At 40.9% G+C, this 17,023-nt stretch overlaps 1 protein-coding gene across 3 annotated transcripts in view; it reads left to right on the forward strand.

Moving 5' to 3' along the window:
- The window catches only part of LOC122932373 (sialic acid-binding Ig-like lectin 5), a 93,240-nt gene that overhangs the window by 18,270 nt on the left and 57,947 nt on the right, over positions 1-17,023 (forward strand). For all 3 annotated transcript variants that reach the window (XM_044286746.1, XM_044286754.1, XM_044286762.1), the window contains 5 exons: positions 18-67; positions 2,614-2,967; positions 3,573-3,872; positions 6,419-6,688; positions 14,207-14,476. In XM_044286746.1, coding sequence (XP_044142681.1) covers positions 25-67; positions 2,614-2,967; positions 3,573-3,872; positions 6,419-6,688; positions 14,207-14,476 — 1,237 coding nt within the window. In that variant the 5' untranslated portion in view covers positions 18-24. The remainder of the gene's footprint in view (positions 1-17; positions 68-2,613; positions 2,968-3,572; positions 3,873-6,418; positions 6,689-14,206; positions 14,477-17,023) is intronic.

Here is a 17,023-nt window from a genome sequence, read left to right on the forward strand (position 1 = left end):
GTTTGTTTTCTCCTTAGCTCTTCAATGGACCAGAAAAGTACTTTATTCATTGTACTCTTATTAAAAGGTATCAACTTTATATATTGTATTTTCTTAAAAAACAGTAAACCACATAATGGATTGTGGCATCAGGCCTGTTAGGTCTTATGCAACGGGTGTGGACCCACTGTGTCACTAAATGGATATGGCTTAAGATTACTCCTAAGGGTGTTAGCTAAGAGGCCCCCGATCTTCACCTTTTCATCCTTATACATGCCACTGGTCTCAGCTGCAGGGGGAACCAGCAGGCAGCTATCTTTGTAGTAGTCTCCATTCAGTGACAACTAACCTAGATGGGTCAAGTGACACCAGTGCATGGCCCCACTGAAGACAAGACTAGGTTATATCAAGCATAGTACGTTTAATCCTGTAAACAGTCCCAAGGTTCAGTCAGGCAGCAAAGAATCAGTATGACAAAGGTCAGGCACTAAAGATCAGATAACACCAAAATACCTTCCCAGGGTCTAGTGAGCTAGGGTACCTTAGTGCTCAGGCACCCTCACAGAGGAGTCTTATAAACCCTGGGAAAGCTATCCATAGGTTGGGAACAGATTTGGATGCAAGATGGTCTTTAAGAGCCAGAGAGAGTGCATGCAATCTACAGCAGGGAGGACTGCAGGCAGGAAGAGAGAGGCTACAGCCCTAGTGTAGATTGGACACACTACTTTGCCATCCGTGTCCACTGGGAAGGGGCAGAGAGATGCCAACAGGTATTGACTCCTGGAGAACCAGAGAACCAGAGTGGTGCAACAGGGGAATGTTCTGTCCCCATGTCCTCTGGGAGCAAACAGATGCCGATGGGCAAAAACCGTTGATGTTACATTGAGCATAAGGATTTGATAAAAGGGTACCCCTTGTGTTAACAACATATATAGTATTCTAATTGGCAGATAGATTAATGGTGTCCTAAGTAGAGATGAGCGGGATGTGCCATATTCGATTTTGCAATATTTCGAGAATATTCGATTGAATATTTGTATTATATTCGTCAAAATCGAATATTCGTAATTATTTCATTTATCGCGAATAATATGCAATTAAATTAATCGTGCGATTTTTTTTTTTCTGTATAAGGCAACGTTCCTATGACTATGGCTAGGCTAATATGTGCATTTTACAAATATTCTTAATATTGCTCTAACTTCGTCTTTTAGAATATTCACAATATTCTAAAAGACGAAGTTAGAGCAATATTAAGAATATTTGTAAAATACACATATAGACTGTAATTTAGCTAATATAGTGCTATAAACTTTTTTTTTGTCTAATTTTTTTTGCCTCTTCTGAACTTCAGTTTTGGAAAATATGTACACTGTTAAAAAAAATTACTATAGCACTATATTAGCTAAATTGCAGTCTATATGTGTATTTTACGAATTTTCGTAATATTGGTCTAACTTCGTCTTTTAGAATATTACGAATATTCTAAAAGACGAAGTTAGAGCAATATTATGAATATTTGTAAAATACACATATAGACTGTAATTTATGTGTACTGTTATTCCACTTTGGCATACTGCTCCCCGACAAGCGTGCCCGTAACGCCTGTGCGTTAGAATATACCATCGGATCTGAGCTTTCACGATCTCAGGGAAAACTCTGATCCGATGGTATTTTCTAACCCACAAGCGTTCCCATGGTGACGGGGACGCTTGTCGGGGAGGAGTATGCGAACAACTGTGCAGATAGGAAAAATATTATGCCAAAATTCTAAATAACGAATATATTCACTATATTGCTATGTATTAGTTTTTTAGAATATTAGTCATTTTATTTTCCATATGAAAACATGATTCCCCCCTGCTTAAGTTGCTTGTGGGCCAATGGCTTATTGACCCACAAGCAAGAAGCAGGGAGAAATCATATTTTCAGATGAAAAAAAAAACACAAATATTCGATTTCGCGAATATATAGAACTATATTCGAAATATTCGCAAAATCTCGAAGTTACGATATTCGAGAAAAAAATTCGCAATTCGAATATTTGCGCTCAACACTAGTCCTAAGGGCAAAACATGTATAGGGATCCATAATACATTTGCAGACTTTCCTTGGAACCCGAGCAAAAAATTATGCAGCAATGTTTTTCTGTAAACCAAAGCAGATTATCTTTATATTATATTAGAAATATAATGGTTAGCTCACCATCAATTATTCTTCCTGTTAATATGTTACTAATCTTGACATTTTCAGTGGCGGATATCATAGTAACCATATTGGTTGTTACCCAATGTTGTTTAGAAAAAAAGTGAGATTTGCAAAATCAAGGAAAAACCGAATTAGGACTCTTCAGATGGTTCTCCTGGATTTACATGGCTGACACACCAGTCTGTGGATTGTGTCCGGTAATGCAGCTCTGCTCTATTCAAGTGAATCAGACACAACACCTGGGCTGGTGTGACACTGTTTTGGAAGAAAAAAACCATGCTTTTCTATTTCATTAAAACCCCTTTAACTATGAAAAAGCGAAGCTCAGACACTAAAGATCCTCGATTTAAAAAAAACAATTCTGCATCATTCTTTATTTTTGCAATCTTTTTAATTTTTCTAATATTTTATTCTTCTTTTTTTAAGGTCTTGAATACAGCATGGCACAGTATTATCTTGAAATCCCCAGGAAACTTTGGGCACCCAAACACTCCTGTGTAGTTATCCCCTGCAGTTATAACTATTCAAATCCTAAACTATCAAGTGGGAGCATTATGGGAATATGGTATTACGCCATTAACGAACATGACAGATATCAACTATTTATTAAAAGTAGAACTCCCGAGAAATACGCGTCCTTTATAGGAGACCTGGGCAATGGCAACTGCTCCATAAAAATCCATAATGTCCAGCCTGAAAACTCCCAAATCTACACGTTCCGGGTAGAAATGGAACATTTTAAGTTCTCGTACAAGCCTGTTGTTCAGTTGAATGTTTTAGGTAAGTAATTTATGGAATTAAGATGCTCTTATGTAAAGGGATTATCTTCTATAGTTCAAGAGCTTACTATGAAGAGACACCTCATATATTAGCCTAAACCTCTTTGTTCTAGCCTAGAGAAAGGTTGGTATTTATTGAAATTAATGACCAGTCAATAAATTCATTATTCACCTTCCAGTTTTTAGCATCCTAAAAGGAGTACTCTCCCAAGACAATTTCAGCTTGGACTTCCATAGTCCACATATTTCCAGGTCTTTCAACCTAAATAGGCACTGCTAAACCAAGCTCTTCATAAGGCACTGCACTTTCTGAATTCACTTCCACATTTCAACTTGTAGTTGTCCAGCTGCTTATTTTTAAGGCTACCCATTGTGTAAAAAAAATAAAATGAGTCAAAACTCGCCTCACTCTTTCCACACAGTTCTGACACTTAATACCTTCCTGTGGGTCTCTGATTCCTGTTTCCTCTCAACATGCAGGAAATACCCACTCAGACAACCCATGTTTAGCTCACTCCCTGTTGACTTTTTTGGGACAGACACTCATTTATTAGAAGATGTTCATTTTCAACTAATGTTTTTGTTTGTTTGTTTGTTTGAACGCAGATGATCCTCCCAGGCCCATGTTGGAACTTCCTAATCAGGATATCTCAGAGGGTGCAATAGTTACCCTAAACTGTTCCACAACCTACACATGTTCATCAGATGTTGTGGATTTGGTGTGGTCTCCTTACATGGGACAACTTAATGTTACACATAGCTATCAGGATGAAGGAGTGTGGTCAGTGGAATCTAAGCAAGTATTTAAAATATCCAGAAAACACGATGGAATGTCTGTCAGCTGCCAAGCGAAGTACTCCTCAGGAGTCAAGTCACAAGTCATGAAAGGAAAACTAACAATAAAGTGTAAGATTTCTCTTGAAATATGTTTAAAAAATACTTGCACTTAAGGACATATACACAAATGGAGATAGCCCAGGGTCACTGACTAGAGGGGACCCCGCATCACTGGCTCAATAATTTTTCTGATGTAATCAGTAATCTCCTGTCCACTGGCAATGATGGTTTGTTCATTGGAACAAACCAAAATGCTTGAATGGGATAGGGTAAACAAGCACTTAGCTCACATATCCTAAGTGACTTAAGGTATGGTAGTGATAATCAGGGGTCCATCCCCTCTATTTATGTTACAGATGTAGCCAAGTTAAAATTGACTCTGGTAACTCTGATAACACATGTCACAGTGTTATCTCGTGACATCTTGGGACAAAAACCATGAAATACATTGAAAGAGTTAGTAAACCTTTTTGTGCCATTTTTTTTACTTAACGCATTAACCATCAAGTTTAGCTCGGCTGCATCTGCACCTGCACTTAATAGAAATTCCTAAAAGAACCATACTGTAAATTCCACTGCTATCCGCAGTATAAAGCTCTTGTCAATGTTTATATCTGTGAGTTTACAGTGGGTGCCTAAAGAACTTAAAGGCTATTTACACCTTTGGTGGCATTTTTTTAAATTAATGAATTGTACTCAATTTGAGCTAAAAAGCATTTTTTTTCAATTGCTCTTTATTAAAAACGATGAGCCATTTTCCATGCACAACTTTGAGTTTATCTAGTAACAGAATCTGTATTTTCTCTCTGCTACGTCAAGCAGGCAGCTGATGGGCTCCTTATTTCTGATCACTGACCTTATAAATAGTCACTATAGCTCAATTTTTATGTTACTGATAAGAACATGGGTTAAAAAAGTGTTTATGACCTTTTAGTAATTTAGAAATAAGGGTTATCAAATGACTGGTACCAAGTGAAAGTACCATTCACACAGCTAGAAAAATAGTTATGTGACAGAACAGCTCAATATTTTTTATAAAGACCAATTGAAAAAAATATTTTTAGCCCAAAAGGAGTAAAAAACAATCATCAAAAAAATATCCCCAAAGATGTACATAGCCTTTAAACTCAATTGTTAGATCCCCTGCTGCTTAAGTGCTGTTGTTGTTCTTAACGGACTTTGTTTGCTTGGCTGCAGTGATGATGTACCTGGCTACCCATATGACTGCTTCAAGTAATTACTTGCTTCAGCAGTGTCAAGCCCAAGTTTCAGGAATGTATCCAGTCAAACAACTATGCATTGCTGTCCTGGGAGGTTGGCTATGTGGACCAGTCAAGTCCAGGCTGGTCAACTTGTCAGTTTGCTTGGAAGTGGAGCTAATTAGTCTTCTAACTCTGTGTCCAATCCTATTGTAAATTTTTTTGTAGTATATATTGAGGGTAGCTGCCTCTTTTAGATTGAGTACTCCCCAATCATCTGCCCAGAGCTTCTGAGCACAGTATAAATGTAGCTGGTTCCTACACGGCCCTGAACATTGTAGGCTTAGATCAAGCCCAGGAGAGGCATTTCTGCTATGGTTAGGGAACCATCTGCAGAAGCCACCTTGATGCCTGGTAGATGGGCCCAACACACGTTTGATCAAAAATGTGCGCAAAGAGCTTCTATTTTTTTCATTTATAGTAGGTATAATACCACTTAAATTTAGTATAATCCCCATTTCCCAGTTTTATTGTTTGCATGTCAAATGTTGTGCTGCCATACCTGTTTTTGTTTGCTTCCAATTCTAAAAATAGGCAGGGGTATTTAAGATTGATGATTTATGATTGACTTGCCTGTGATTTCATTTGTATCAGGACTCTATACTGTGCAATATTCTATTGACTCTCCTGGTAAACTGACTTCTGGCTTGTTTCTGCATTAAACCTGTGTCTGCTGTTCCTGTTCATATTGAATCTCCTGGTGAACTGACTTCTGGCTTGTTTCTGCATTAAACCTGTGGCTATTGTTCCTGTTCATATTGAATCTCCTGGTCAACTGACTACTGGCTTGTTTCTAGATTAACCCTATGGCTGCTGTTCCTGTTTCTATTAGCTATCCTTGTAACTGATCTTTGCCTGTCTCTGGAGTAACTGTTTGCCGACTTCTCTTTGTACCTTCCTTGACATTCTGTAAGGTCTGTCCCTAGTATGCCCCCACCACTTTTCTGTTACCAACTCCGCAGATATAGCCTTGACCCCTTGAAGTAAAGTTAATCCTGAAAAACCTAGGGGTGCGCCTTAGCTTCCTACCACTCAGAGTGGTTTTGGAACAGATAGCAGTTTTGAGTTTACTGGCTGATGTCCAGATGGTCACCCTAGTAATTCCTAAAACAAAGAATGCCAGGGTCGAATTGGCTGCCACTGTCAAATGGTAAAAAGGGTACACATTGCTGCCAGCAAGTAAACAAAGATTGTTGGTGACCATAGAAGCAGGGGCACTGGAGCTGTGGGATATCTACAAAATGCCCCTAGAATTTATTACATTGCCTGTCTTTCCCACATTTTTTATGATCTTGGACAACCTCTGGCTATTTTATTTTTGTTATTGATCTTGTATTTTACATCCTACTATTTTAGATAAGCCAGAAATTCTTCAAAGACCACGATGCAAGAAGAACCTTAGCACAATATACTGTGATTGTGTTGTGATTGCTAACCCCCCAGCAATTATTACCTGGAATAGCACTAACATCAACATCACTGAGACATCTGGATTCTTCATAAGTTTCTCATCTAACAACTCTAAGACAGTGTCCAGGCTTGAAGGAGCAGTGATGCCAACTGAAGGTCTATGGTGTACAGCCAGCAACATAGAAGGCTCTGTATCTCAGAACCTACCACTTGATGGTAATAGGTGATAATCACTGGAAAATATGATATGGCGGGAGTGAAATGATGCATTGATTAATAGTCTTATGCTCTTCTAATCAATTTCACAACATCATAAAAATGCCCCCTCCCCCATTTAAGTGATCTTCTGTAGAGTACACAGTAAGAGGAGATGCAGGCAGTAAGAGAATTTTTATGTGTGGTGAGTATTGAATCTGGGTATGGATGAGTCAGAGACTGTGGTTTCCTCTTAGTAACAATCTTCATGGTGACTACTTTCTGTTCCTGCCAGAGGATAAGTAGAGAGGTGTCAGTAAGCCTTGTAATCAGTAGCACGCAGATGGCAGGAAGAGTATGTTTGGACTTTCTGCAGATGGGATAGTCCAGCTGAACAATACATCATAATTAGCTGCAAGTAGAAGTGAGTAGCACTTGCAAAAGGGGACATCATCTCTTTTCCTAGAAAGACACATCAAAGCTCACAGCACAAAAGGGTAGTCAACTTGCACATCTTAGCCCCAGCAACCTTCAATGTCATTGAAGCTGTGGGTAGCCAAGTAAAAAAAAGAACAGACCAGCCAGCTTAGCGAAAGAAGAGGAATAGAAACATAAAAAAAAACATTAAAAAACCAAAAAAATTATGTGGGGTGCTCTCTGAACAGATCCGGTTATTTCAGTACAGACGCCAATAAAAGCCAATGCTTAAAAACTCAATGAGGGATATTTGTCAAGACGGGCGTTCCCGTATGCCAGCCTTGATCCCGCTGGGATGAGATGAGATTACTTTAGATGCCTCTTATTAATTAGGTGAATCTCTGCCTTGTCATGTACCAGAAACTGAAGTCTACACCAGTCAGGGGCTGGCATAAGTTATAGTAAATCAGATGGGCCATGTGAACCCCCACTCCTCCGACTAAGCCTCATCCCTTACTTTGCCACTTTGGAAAAGTGGTGAGAAGGTTACAAAGTCGCAAATGATGGCGCACATATGGAATCATGCCACAATAAGAGCATAAATGCATTAATACATTCTCCTCAGTGCCCTTTATTGATAAACATAAAAACAAATAGGTCACAGACTACACATTTTAGGGTTAAAGGAGTTATCCTATGATCAATGTAAAAAAAAATGCTAATCAAACATCCTATAGTGCATAACAATCTCATTGTAACAAAGCTAGAACCAACCTGTACCTTACATGGATCCAGAGATCTCTCATTCATTGTTTCAGTTGGAGCTCAAGGGATGTGTTCTTTCTGCCACACTTCAAGGCGTGTCTCCTTTCTGCTGAAGTTTTCTCCGTATCACAGCTCAATAGGCAGTTGAAAGATGGAACTGAGCATGTGGGCCAACATCAGCAAGGTGGACAAAGACATAAGAAAACAAACAAACAGCAGAGGGCGCTATATAGATAAATTTTATTGAATAATGCACTGGCTATACTACATTTTTAATTACATGAAATTACAAAAATCTTCAGATACAGATGCTGGTTTGAAAAGTACAGAATATTTGATGTGAGACAACTTATTCAAGACCTCTTCCTCAGGTTAAAAAAAAACACCTGATAAAAGGACAAAGTCTCTGTGACCATTTTATTTTAGATCTGTACTGCAATAACTGGATCTATTCAGGGTGCACCACACTGGGAAATGATCTGTTTTTGTAATGTTTTTATTGGTCCAGTTTGAGGACCCCCTCATAGCAGTTTTCCAGCAGCTGAAACACCCTCTTTAAAGAGCAAGCATAACCGTTGTCAGGGCCGGCTCCAGGTTCATGTGGGCCCTTGGGCGATAAAGTCTCAGTGCATTTTGCACGGCGCTTACACAATGAAACTGCATGTATTATAGATTAAATACCTTACACAGAGCATGCTACAGAGCAGATATATGTGAATCGGTCCTTATGTGCCTACTTGTATTTTCTACCCAGTGTTTCAGTCCCTCAGGTCTACTAACAGATATGTGCCTCCTCACAGTAGATATGCCCCCTTCATAGTAGATATGCCAAGATATGTGCCCCCTCACAGTAGGTATGCCAAGATATGTGCCCCCTTCACAGTAGGTATGCCAAGATATATGCCCCCCTCACAGTAGATATGCCAAGATATATGCCCCCCTCACAGTAGATATGCCAAGATATATGCCCCCTCACAGTAGATATGCCAAGATATGTGCCCCCCTCACAGTAGATATGCCAAGATATGTGCCCCCTTCACAGTAGATATTCCAAAATATGTGCCCCCTTCACAGTTGATATGCCAAGATATGTGCCCTCTTACGGTGGATATGCCAAGATATTTGCCCAGTGCCCCCTTCACAGGAAGTGAAAAAAACAAACAATAAATACTCCTCGCCTTAATCACCTGGCTCCTCCCATGATCTGCGCTCCCCATCGTCAGCAGTAGGATACTGTGACAGGAGGAGCAGAGGCTGATTCCCAGCCTAATCCGCTACTCCACCTACATAGATCAGCAGGATGATGTGTGAGGACATTGTGCTGCTGCTGTGGAGCGCTGACGGCTCAATGGTGGAGCGGGGAGAAAATAGTTCCCTGCTTCAGTGGGGTGCCTACGATGTTTGGCACCCGGGGTGGGTCTTTTCTCTGCCCCCCCCCCCAATACCAATTGTACCCCCTCACAGTAGTATTGCCCTCATTGTACAACCTTCACAGTAGTTTTGTACAGATGTGTGCCCCCTCATAGTAGTTATGCCCTCTCTGTGCCCCTTTCACAGTTGTAATGCCATATCTGTGCCCCCTTCACAGTAATAATCCCCATTGTGCCCCCTATACAGTAATAATCCCCATTGTGCCCCTTTCATAGTAATAATCCCCATTGTGCCCCCTTCATAGTAGAAATTTCCATTGTGCCCCCTTCACTGCAATAATGCCCACTGTGCCCCCTTCATTGCAGTAATGCACTCTGGCTCTGTGTCCCCTCCATAGTACAAATTCCCATTGTGCCCCCTTCACATTAATAATGCCCTCTGTGCCCCATACAGAGTAGTAATGCCCTCTGTGTCCCCTCCCATAGTAATAAAGACCTGTGTGCCCCCTCCATAGTAATAAAGTCCTATGTGCCCCCTCCATAGTAATAAAGACCTCTGTGCCCCCTCCATCGGAATAAAGTCCTCTGTGCCTCCTCCATATTAATAAAGTCATCTGTGCCTCCTCCATAGTAATAAAGTCATCTGTGCCCCCTCAACGGTAATAAATTCCTCTGTGCCCCCTCCATAGTAATAAAGTCCTCTGTGCCCCCTCCATAGTAATAAAGTCCTCTGTGCCCCCTCCATCGGAATAAAGTTTTCTGTAACCCCTCTGTATTAAAAACAAAAAAACACAGTAACTAATCACCTTGTCCCATTCCTGAAGCTCACATACCTTTCTTCCCTGCAGGCACAGATCGCTCTGCAGCACTGTGTGGGCGGAGCTTATGCAGATCACCGGGACGCAGGCTCCACCCATACAGGCCAGCAGCGCATTCCATCTGTATTGTTGGAAGCGCTCATTGCTTCTGGCAGCTGTGCTGTGGGCCCCCGCAGCAGATGTGGGCCCCGACACTTGCTCGGGTATGCCGGGTGCTGACGTCGGCCTTCACTGTTGTGTCTGACACGATAGAAATAGGTGAACACCATACTTGTGGGATATTGGATTTACATCACAGGATCTGACATTATTATCCTAGAGAGTAGGCTTAAGTGAATTGACCTTCGTATCATAGATCCAAAGTCGATTTGTTCAAATACTTACATTTTAACGCTGTATCCGTGTAACATTAAAATGTATTGGCTGCGTGGAGCCAAAGTTCTTCTAGCCCAAAAATGTGCAAGACTTTGGTTAATTCCTACTGTACACATATCTGCGTATTGAAAAATATTTTTAAATAACAATCCAAACTCAGCTTTGGTACCGCGGTACCAGCCAATACCAAAGCCCAATTCAGATTGCTAGTTTAAATAGTTTTTCAATACGCAGATATGCGTACAGTAGGAATTAACGGAAATCTCAAAAGGAGGGCTTACTAGGGAGCACTGTGTCTTTCAATTTCTTTTTTAACTTCCGTCATGTAGATTAGAGATGAGCGAACCACTCGGGATTCCTTCCGGGTCTGGTTCGCCAATTTTTTTTTTTCAGTTTGGCCCCGAATCGGTATGGGGCAAACCATCTGAAGAAGGGCAAAATTCTCTCATCCATAATGTTGATAAATGCCTGTCCAGAGAATGACATCTGATCTGTGTGTAGGGTGTATGACAAGGAGAGTAAGCTTGACTTGAGTAGATGAATATGCATAGTGTGCATTATTGTTGTCATACTGAAGCATACTCGGAGACAGAGCGTTGTCACCCAGAGAAGTTGGGTGCAATCCCTGAGAAGAGAGTAAGCCTGGTACCTCTTAAAGGGACTGTGCCTCTACTACTGCTCCCTCATTGCCTCATGTGAGACTGTAAGCATTAAGCCAGTTGTCTGTTGCTAGAACTTTGCAACCACCAAACTGATTGCCTCACCAAACGAACAAAACCACACTTAAAGTACAAATACGTTATTTATTACATTATGTAAAATTGGAAAAAGCAATAAATTGACAAGACAAATTACAACATGCAAAACAGTAAAGCGCTTTGGATGATAATGGCCCTGCCGGACCCGGGGTCTGCACAATTACCTCTACAGATTCCCCTTATTTACATATATGGGGCAATAATACAATGAGATAATATTTATCCAGATAATGATTTCATCAAGGACTCCACTTGGCACTCTGCATTATAAATACAACTGTCATGGACAGATCAAAACACATAACTGAAGCCTAAGGTATCAACACCTTTTACAAATAATTCAGCGCCTAAGAGGAAAAGAGGCGAAACGTACGTTGGGGTTGTTGGCTCCCCGGGGTCTGGGTTTGTATGTTATATGTCCAGTTTTCATCTGTGTATTTGACTCTTTCTTTGCACATTTTTGATTTTTTGTTTAGTTATTTCTTTTGTTTCTGCCTGGTCCCATCTCGATGCTGAATTATTAGTAAAAAGTGTTGATACCTTAGATTTGAGTTATGTGTTGGGATCTGGCCATGACAGTTGTATTTATAATGCACAGTGCCAAGGGGAATCCTTAAAGAAATCATTATCTGGATAAATATTATCTCATTGTATTATTGCCCCATATATGTAAATAAGAGGAATCTGTAGAGGTAATTGTGCAGACCCCGGGACCGGCAGGCCCATTTTCGTCATAGCGCTTTACTGTTTTGCATGTTGTAATTTGTCTTGTCCATTTATTACTTGTCCAATTTTACATAATGTAATAAAGAATGTATTTGTACTTTAAGTGTGGTTTTGTTCGTTTGGTGAGGAATACATGGTTACCACACACATTCATTTGTGTATCTATTTGGGTTTCTCACCAAGCTGATTGCCCCACATGAGTTCAGTAAAAGCCTGATTCCTTCTGCCATTCTTGAGTAGGGAGCCAAGTATACCACTCACTAAGTAAAAAGATGCAGGGCGTGGATTGACACTCCCTATAACATGTTGTAATAAAACCAGAAAATGCAGAAATACAGGTCCTTCTAAAAAAATTAGCATATTGTGATAAAGTTCATTATTTTCTGTAATGTACTGATAAACATGACTTTCATATATTTTAGATTCATTACACACCAACTGAAGTAGTTCAAGCCTTTTATTGTTTTAATATTGATGATTTTGGCCACAGCTCATGAAAACCCAAATTTCCTATCTCGAAAAATTTGCATATTTCATCCGACCAATAAAAGAAAAGTGTTTTTAATACAAAAAAAGTCAACCTTCAAATAATTATGTTCAGTTCTGCACTCAATACTTGGTCGGGAATCCTTTTGCAGAAATGACTGCTTCAATGCGGCGTGGCATGGAGGCAATCAGCCTGTGGCACTGCTGAGGTGTTATGGAGGCCCAGGAGGCTTCAATGCGGCGTGGCATGGAGGCAATCAGCCTGTGGCACTGCTGAGGTGTTATGGAGGCCCAGGATGCTTCAATGCGGCCTTAAGCTCATCCAGAGTGTTGGGTCTTGCGTCTCTCAACTTTCTCTTCCCAATATCCCACAGATTCTCTATGGGGTTCAGGTCAGGAGAGTTGGCAGGCCAATTGAGCACAGTAATACCATGGTCAGTAAACCATTTACCAGTGCTTTTGGCGCTGTGAGCAGGTGCCAGGTCGTGCTGAAAAATGAAATCTTCATCTCCATAAAGCTTTTCAGCAGATGGAAGCATGAAGTGCTCCAAAATCTCCTGATAGCGGCTGCATTGACCCTGCCCTTGATAAAACACAGTGGACCAACACCAGCAGCTGACATGGCACCCAGACCATCACTGACTGTGGGTACTTGACACTGGACTTCAGGCATTTTGGCATTTCCCTCTCCCCAGTCTTCCTCCAGACTCTGGCACCTTGATTTCCGAATGACATGCAACAGTCCAGTGCTGCTTCTCTGTAGCCCAGGTCGGGCGCTTCTGCCGCTGTTTCTGGGGAATGCGGCACCTGTAGCCCATTTCCTGCACACGCCTGTACACAGTGGCTCTGGATGTTTCTACTCCAGACTCAGTCCACTGCTTCCGCAGGTCCCCCAAGGTCTGGAATCGGTCCTTTTCCACAATCTTCCTCAGGGTCCGGTCACCTCTTCTCGTTGTGCAGCGTTTTCTGCCACACTTTTTCCTTCCCACAGACTTCCCACTGAGGTGCCTTGATACAGCACTCTGGGAACAGCCTATTCCTTCAGACATGTCTCTCTGTGTCTTACCCTCTTGCTTGAGGGTGTCAATGATGGCCTTCTGGACAGCAGTCAGGTCGGCAGTCTTACCCATGATTGCGGTTTTGAGTAATGAACCAGGCTGGGAGTTTTTAAAAGCCTCAGGAATCTTTTGCAGGTGTTTAGAGTTAATTAGTTGATTCAGATGATTAGGTTAATAGCTCGTTTAGAGAACCTTTTCATGATATGCTAATTTTTTTAGATAGAAAATTTGGGTTTTCATGAGCTGTATGCCAAAATCATCAATATTAAAACAATAAAAGGCTTGAACTACTTCAGTTGGTGTGTAATGAATCTAAAATATATGAAAGTCTAATGTTTATCAGTACATTACAGAAAATAATGAACTTTATCACAATATGCTAATTTTTTTAGAAGGACCTGTATACCTATGGCCTCTAAAGGCTTCAGGGTCCAAATGGTAGATCCACCAGCTCCTGCAAAAGTCTGAATCTGTAAGCAGGACCTTTAAGCTTGCACATTTCTGACAAGAGTTCAATGACTTTTTACGCAATTTTTTTTTATCAAATCATATAAAACTACTGATATGTTGAACCCAGAGACCTGACAGACCCACATTAAGTAAAAGAGCTAAGCATTCCATAAACTATAAATGTCACTCACAATGTTGATTTTATACTTATTTTCATTAGTTTGCTTAAGTCTTTCATTTTCTTTCCATGCAATTTTTTTTATTATTATCTTGTTTCATTTAGTGAAGGATAATTTATATTGCTTTACAATTTTAGAAAAGCCACAAATACTCCGGGACTCTCACTGCAAAAAGAAACTGAATGCCATATACTGCGAGTGTGCTGCAATTGCTAACCCTCCAGCAAATATCACCTGGTCCAGCTCTGGTATCATTGTCACTGAGACCTCAGGGTTTTCCATACATTCATCATCTTCTGGCTCTAAGACAGTGTCCAGGCTTGAAGGAGCAGTGATGCCACCAGGAGATCTATGGTGTACAGCTAGCAACATTGAAGGATCCATACACCAGAACCTACCTATTCACGGTAATAATTAATTATCATTAGAGATGATTGAATTTCTTGAAAATTCAATTCGGCTGCTTCGCCAAATAAAATAAAAAAATTTGCTTTGTGACAAATTACTTCTCCACGAAGAGCATTTTTTTTGTAAGTAGCGGGTACAATGACAAGGAGCTGCGATAGCGCCCCCCTCATCATTGTACCGATCAGATGCCGCGTTTATACATGATTGCGGCGTTTTTTTCTCAAACTTACCGCCTCCATTTGCTTACGACCGGCTGGTGCCATCTTGCTTATAGATCTTGGCCGAAATCCCATGCGGCGCGAGATTACGTCATCACGCCAGCTGGCATGGTGACGTATGACGTCATCACGCAGGCCGGCGTGATGATGTAATCTCGCGCCGCACGGGATTTCGGCCGAGATCATCAAGCAGGATGGAGGCTGGCGGCCCGTCGTGAGCAAATGGAGGCGGTAAGTTAGTTTTTATACTATTTCAGGCTAAATCGATTCGCTGACACGAAGCACGAGGAAATTCAGCTTCTAGGCGAATCAAATTTATCCTGAAATTCGGATCGAATTCCACTTCGTGGGATTCGATTCGCTCATCTCTAATTATCATGGTCAAAAATGAAATTATGTGATTAATATGATGGATAGACCAATTGGCTTGTGCCTTACTAGTTAACTTCTTACAATGCCTCCCTCCACCCATCTCATCTAAAGAGTACATACTAAGGTAGACACATGCATCATACAAGTATATTGATATCCACACTGAGAAAATACTAACAAAAATTGAATTTGCCATCAAAGGCAGAAAAAAATGTATTTGGCTATGTTTTAGCTGTGGTTTACCATTGACCCTTTTACGATGACAACACCACCCAATTTGAACTGTTCAGCTGTTATGAGGCTGATATTTGCTAAATGTATCAGTAATGTGCCTGGGATATGCTACCTCAATGTACTTTTGTCTAGTGTGCCATATAAGATACCACCATATTATCAGAGGATCCGTCGGTGGATCCAGGCTCTAATAACATAGTGGGTACAAAAGTTCCAGGACAAAGAAAATCCATTTGGCTGCCTTTGGAGCCAATCACTATGGTCTGTTTCTTGGATTCAAAAACTTTTAGACTTTATTGATGATATAGGGGTTTGGCCCCAAGAATATTTTCCTCTTATGGGTCAAAGGAACCCCAGTCCAACATTGATGTCACAGGTAGGCTGTGAATGGGGGTGACACCTGCCCTTAGAAGAGATGAGAAAATTTCTTGAAATTCATTTCAGATTCTACCTAAACTAAAATTACTCAGATTGCCCTGAAAAGTTGTGTACAACACTTTAAAATCTCCAAGGACTGTATCTAACCCATTTCTTTACATTCTTTAAAGCAAAGACAGCATTAGGGACACAGACATATATAGCTATGGGTAGATGGATGGTTGTTGTTAACAAACAGCCTGTTTAACTCCTTTCTGACTTCCACCTTTGATGTATCAAGTTGGGTCTTTAAAGATGTTGCCTGCTTTGGACTTCAGTGGGTGCCAAGGCCGCTAAATTCATGCTGTTTTACGCAGCAGACACCTGGTGACAAAGACCGTGATTGGCGATAACACAGACTATTAGCCCCTCAGATCCCAAAAATGACCACACATCTCAGCAATCAATTAGTACTTAGCGAAGCAAAACATTCAAAGTGGAATTTAGTCAGAGGTTTAGGAAAACTTTGATTCTCCATGAATCCAAATTTTCTTGTGCTTCATGATAACTAATCAGTTTTTCCTAAAATAGTGGCTGCACGTGTTATGAAGTGAAAGTAAAAAGCCCGGGAACAGTGAGCTGAGCATAGGGAGAGACATGGCAAGCTCTCATGCACTAGGGACAGTGTTGCTGAAAATCATTAACAGATGAATATTGGAGAGGGAAAGTGCAGAGAGACTGCAGGGAGACTGCAGGGAGAGTGCAGGGAGACTTATGCTGCATCAGTTTTATTTATTTATTCCTACATCAGCCATAAACTAAGAAATGTAATTCAATACCAATAAGATAGAAGCCTTTATTATTCCACTGTCGTGTACCAACCAATACCATCTAGTCTGCACCCCTTAGGGCAGCCAGGTCTTAATGATGACCATCCTCATCCTTTTTTGGCTTTATTTATTCTAAAACGTCCTTCAAGTCTCAATGCCCTAGAAAAATCAGCAAGATGCAGAGAGAGGAGTTGCTGGAGTTTCTGATTACATATTCTCATTGATATTAGATGATGTGGAAAAGGAGGAAAAGCAGCTGGCAAAAGAAGGGCTTCCACCTGTAGGGCAGGAGACCGCTGGGTTGGATATGTGGGTATGCTAGAGCTGATTAATACGCTGTGCTTACTGTCAAATAACCTGCAGAAGATTGCAGGCCAGAACAGCAATAATATGTATATTGTGCCCTCACCTAACCAGCCAAACCCCTCACCAGCAACAGCCCCTGTTTAAAGGTGCCGCACGGCCATTAAGAAGGACTATACAGTACTGTCTTCATTATAAAATCAAAGGCAGCTGCGGGCTAATTGGCCATGCG

This window comes from Bufo gargarizans, chromosome 1, assembly GCF_014858855.1.
Source record: "Bufo gargarizans isolate SCDJY-AF-19 chromosome 1, ASM1485885v1, whole genome shotgun sequence".
Classification (NCBI taxonomy): domain Eukaryota; kingdom Metazoa; phylum Chordata; class Amphibia; order Anura; family Bufonidae; genus Bufo; species Bufo gargarizans.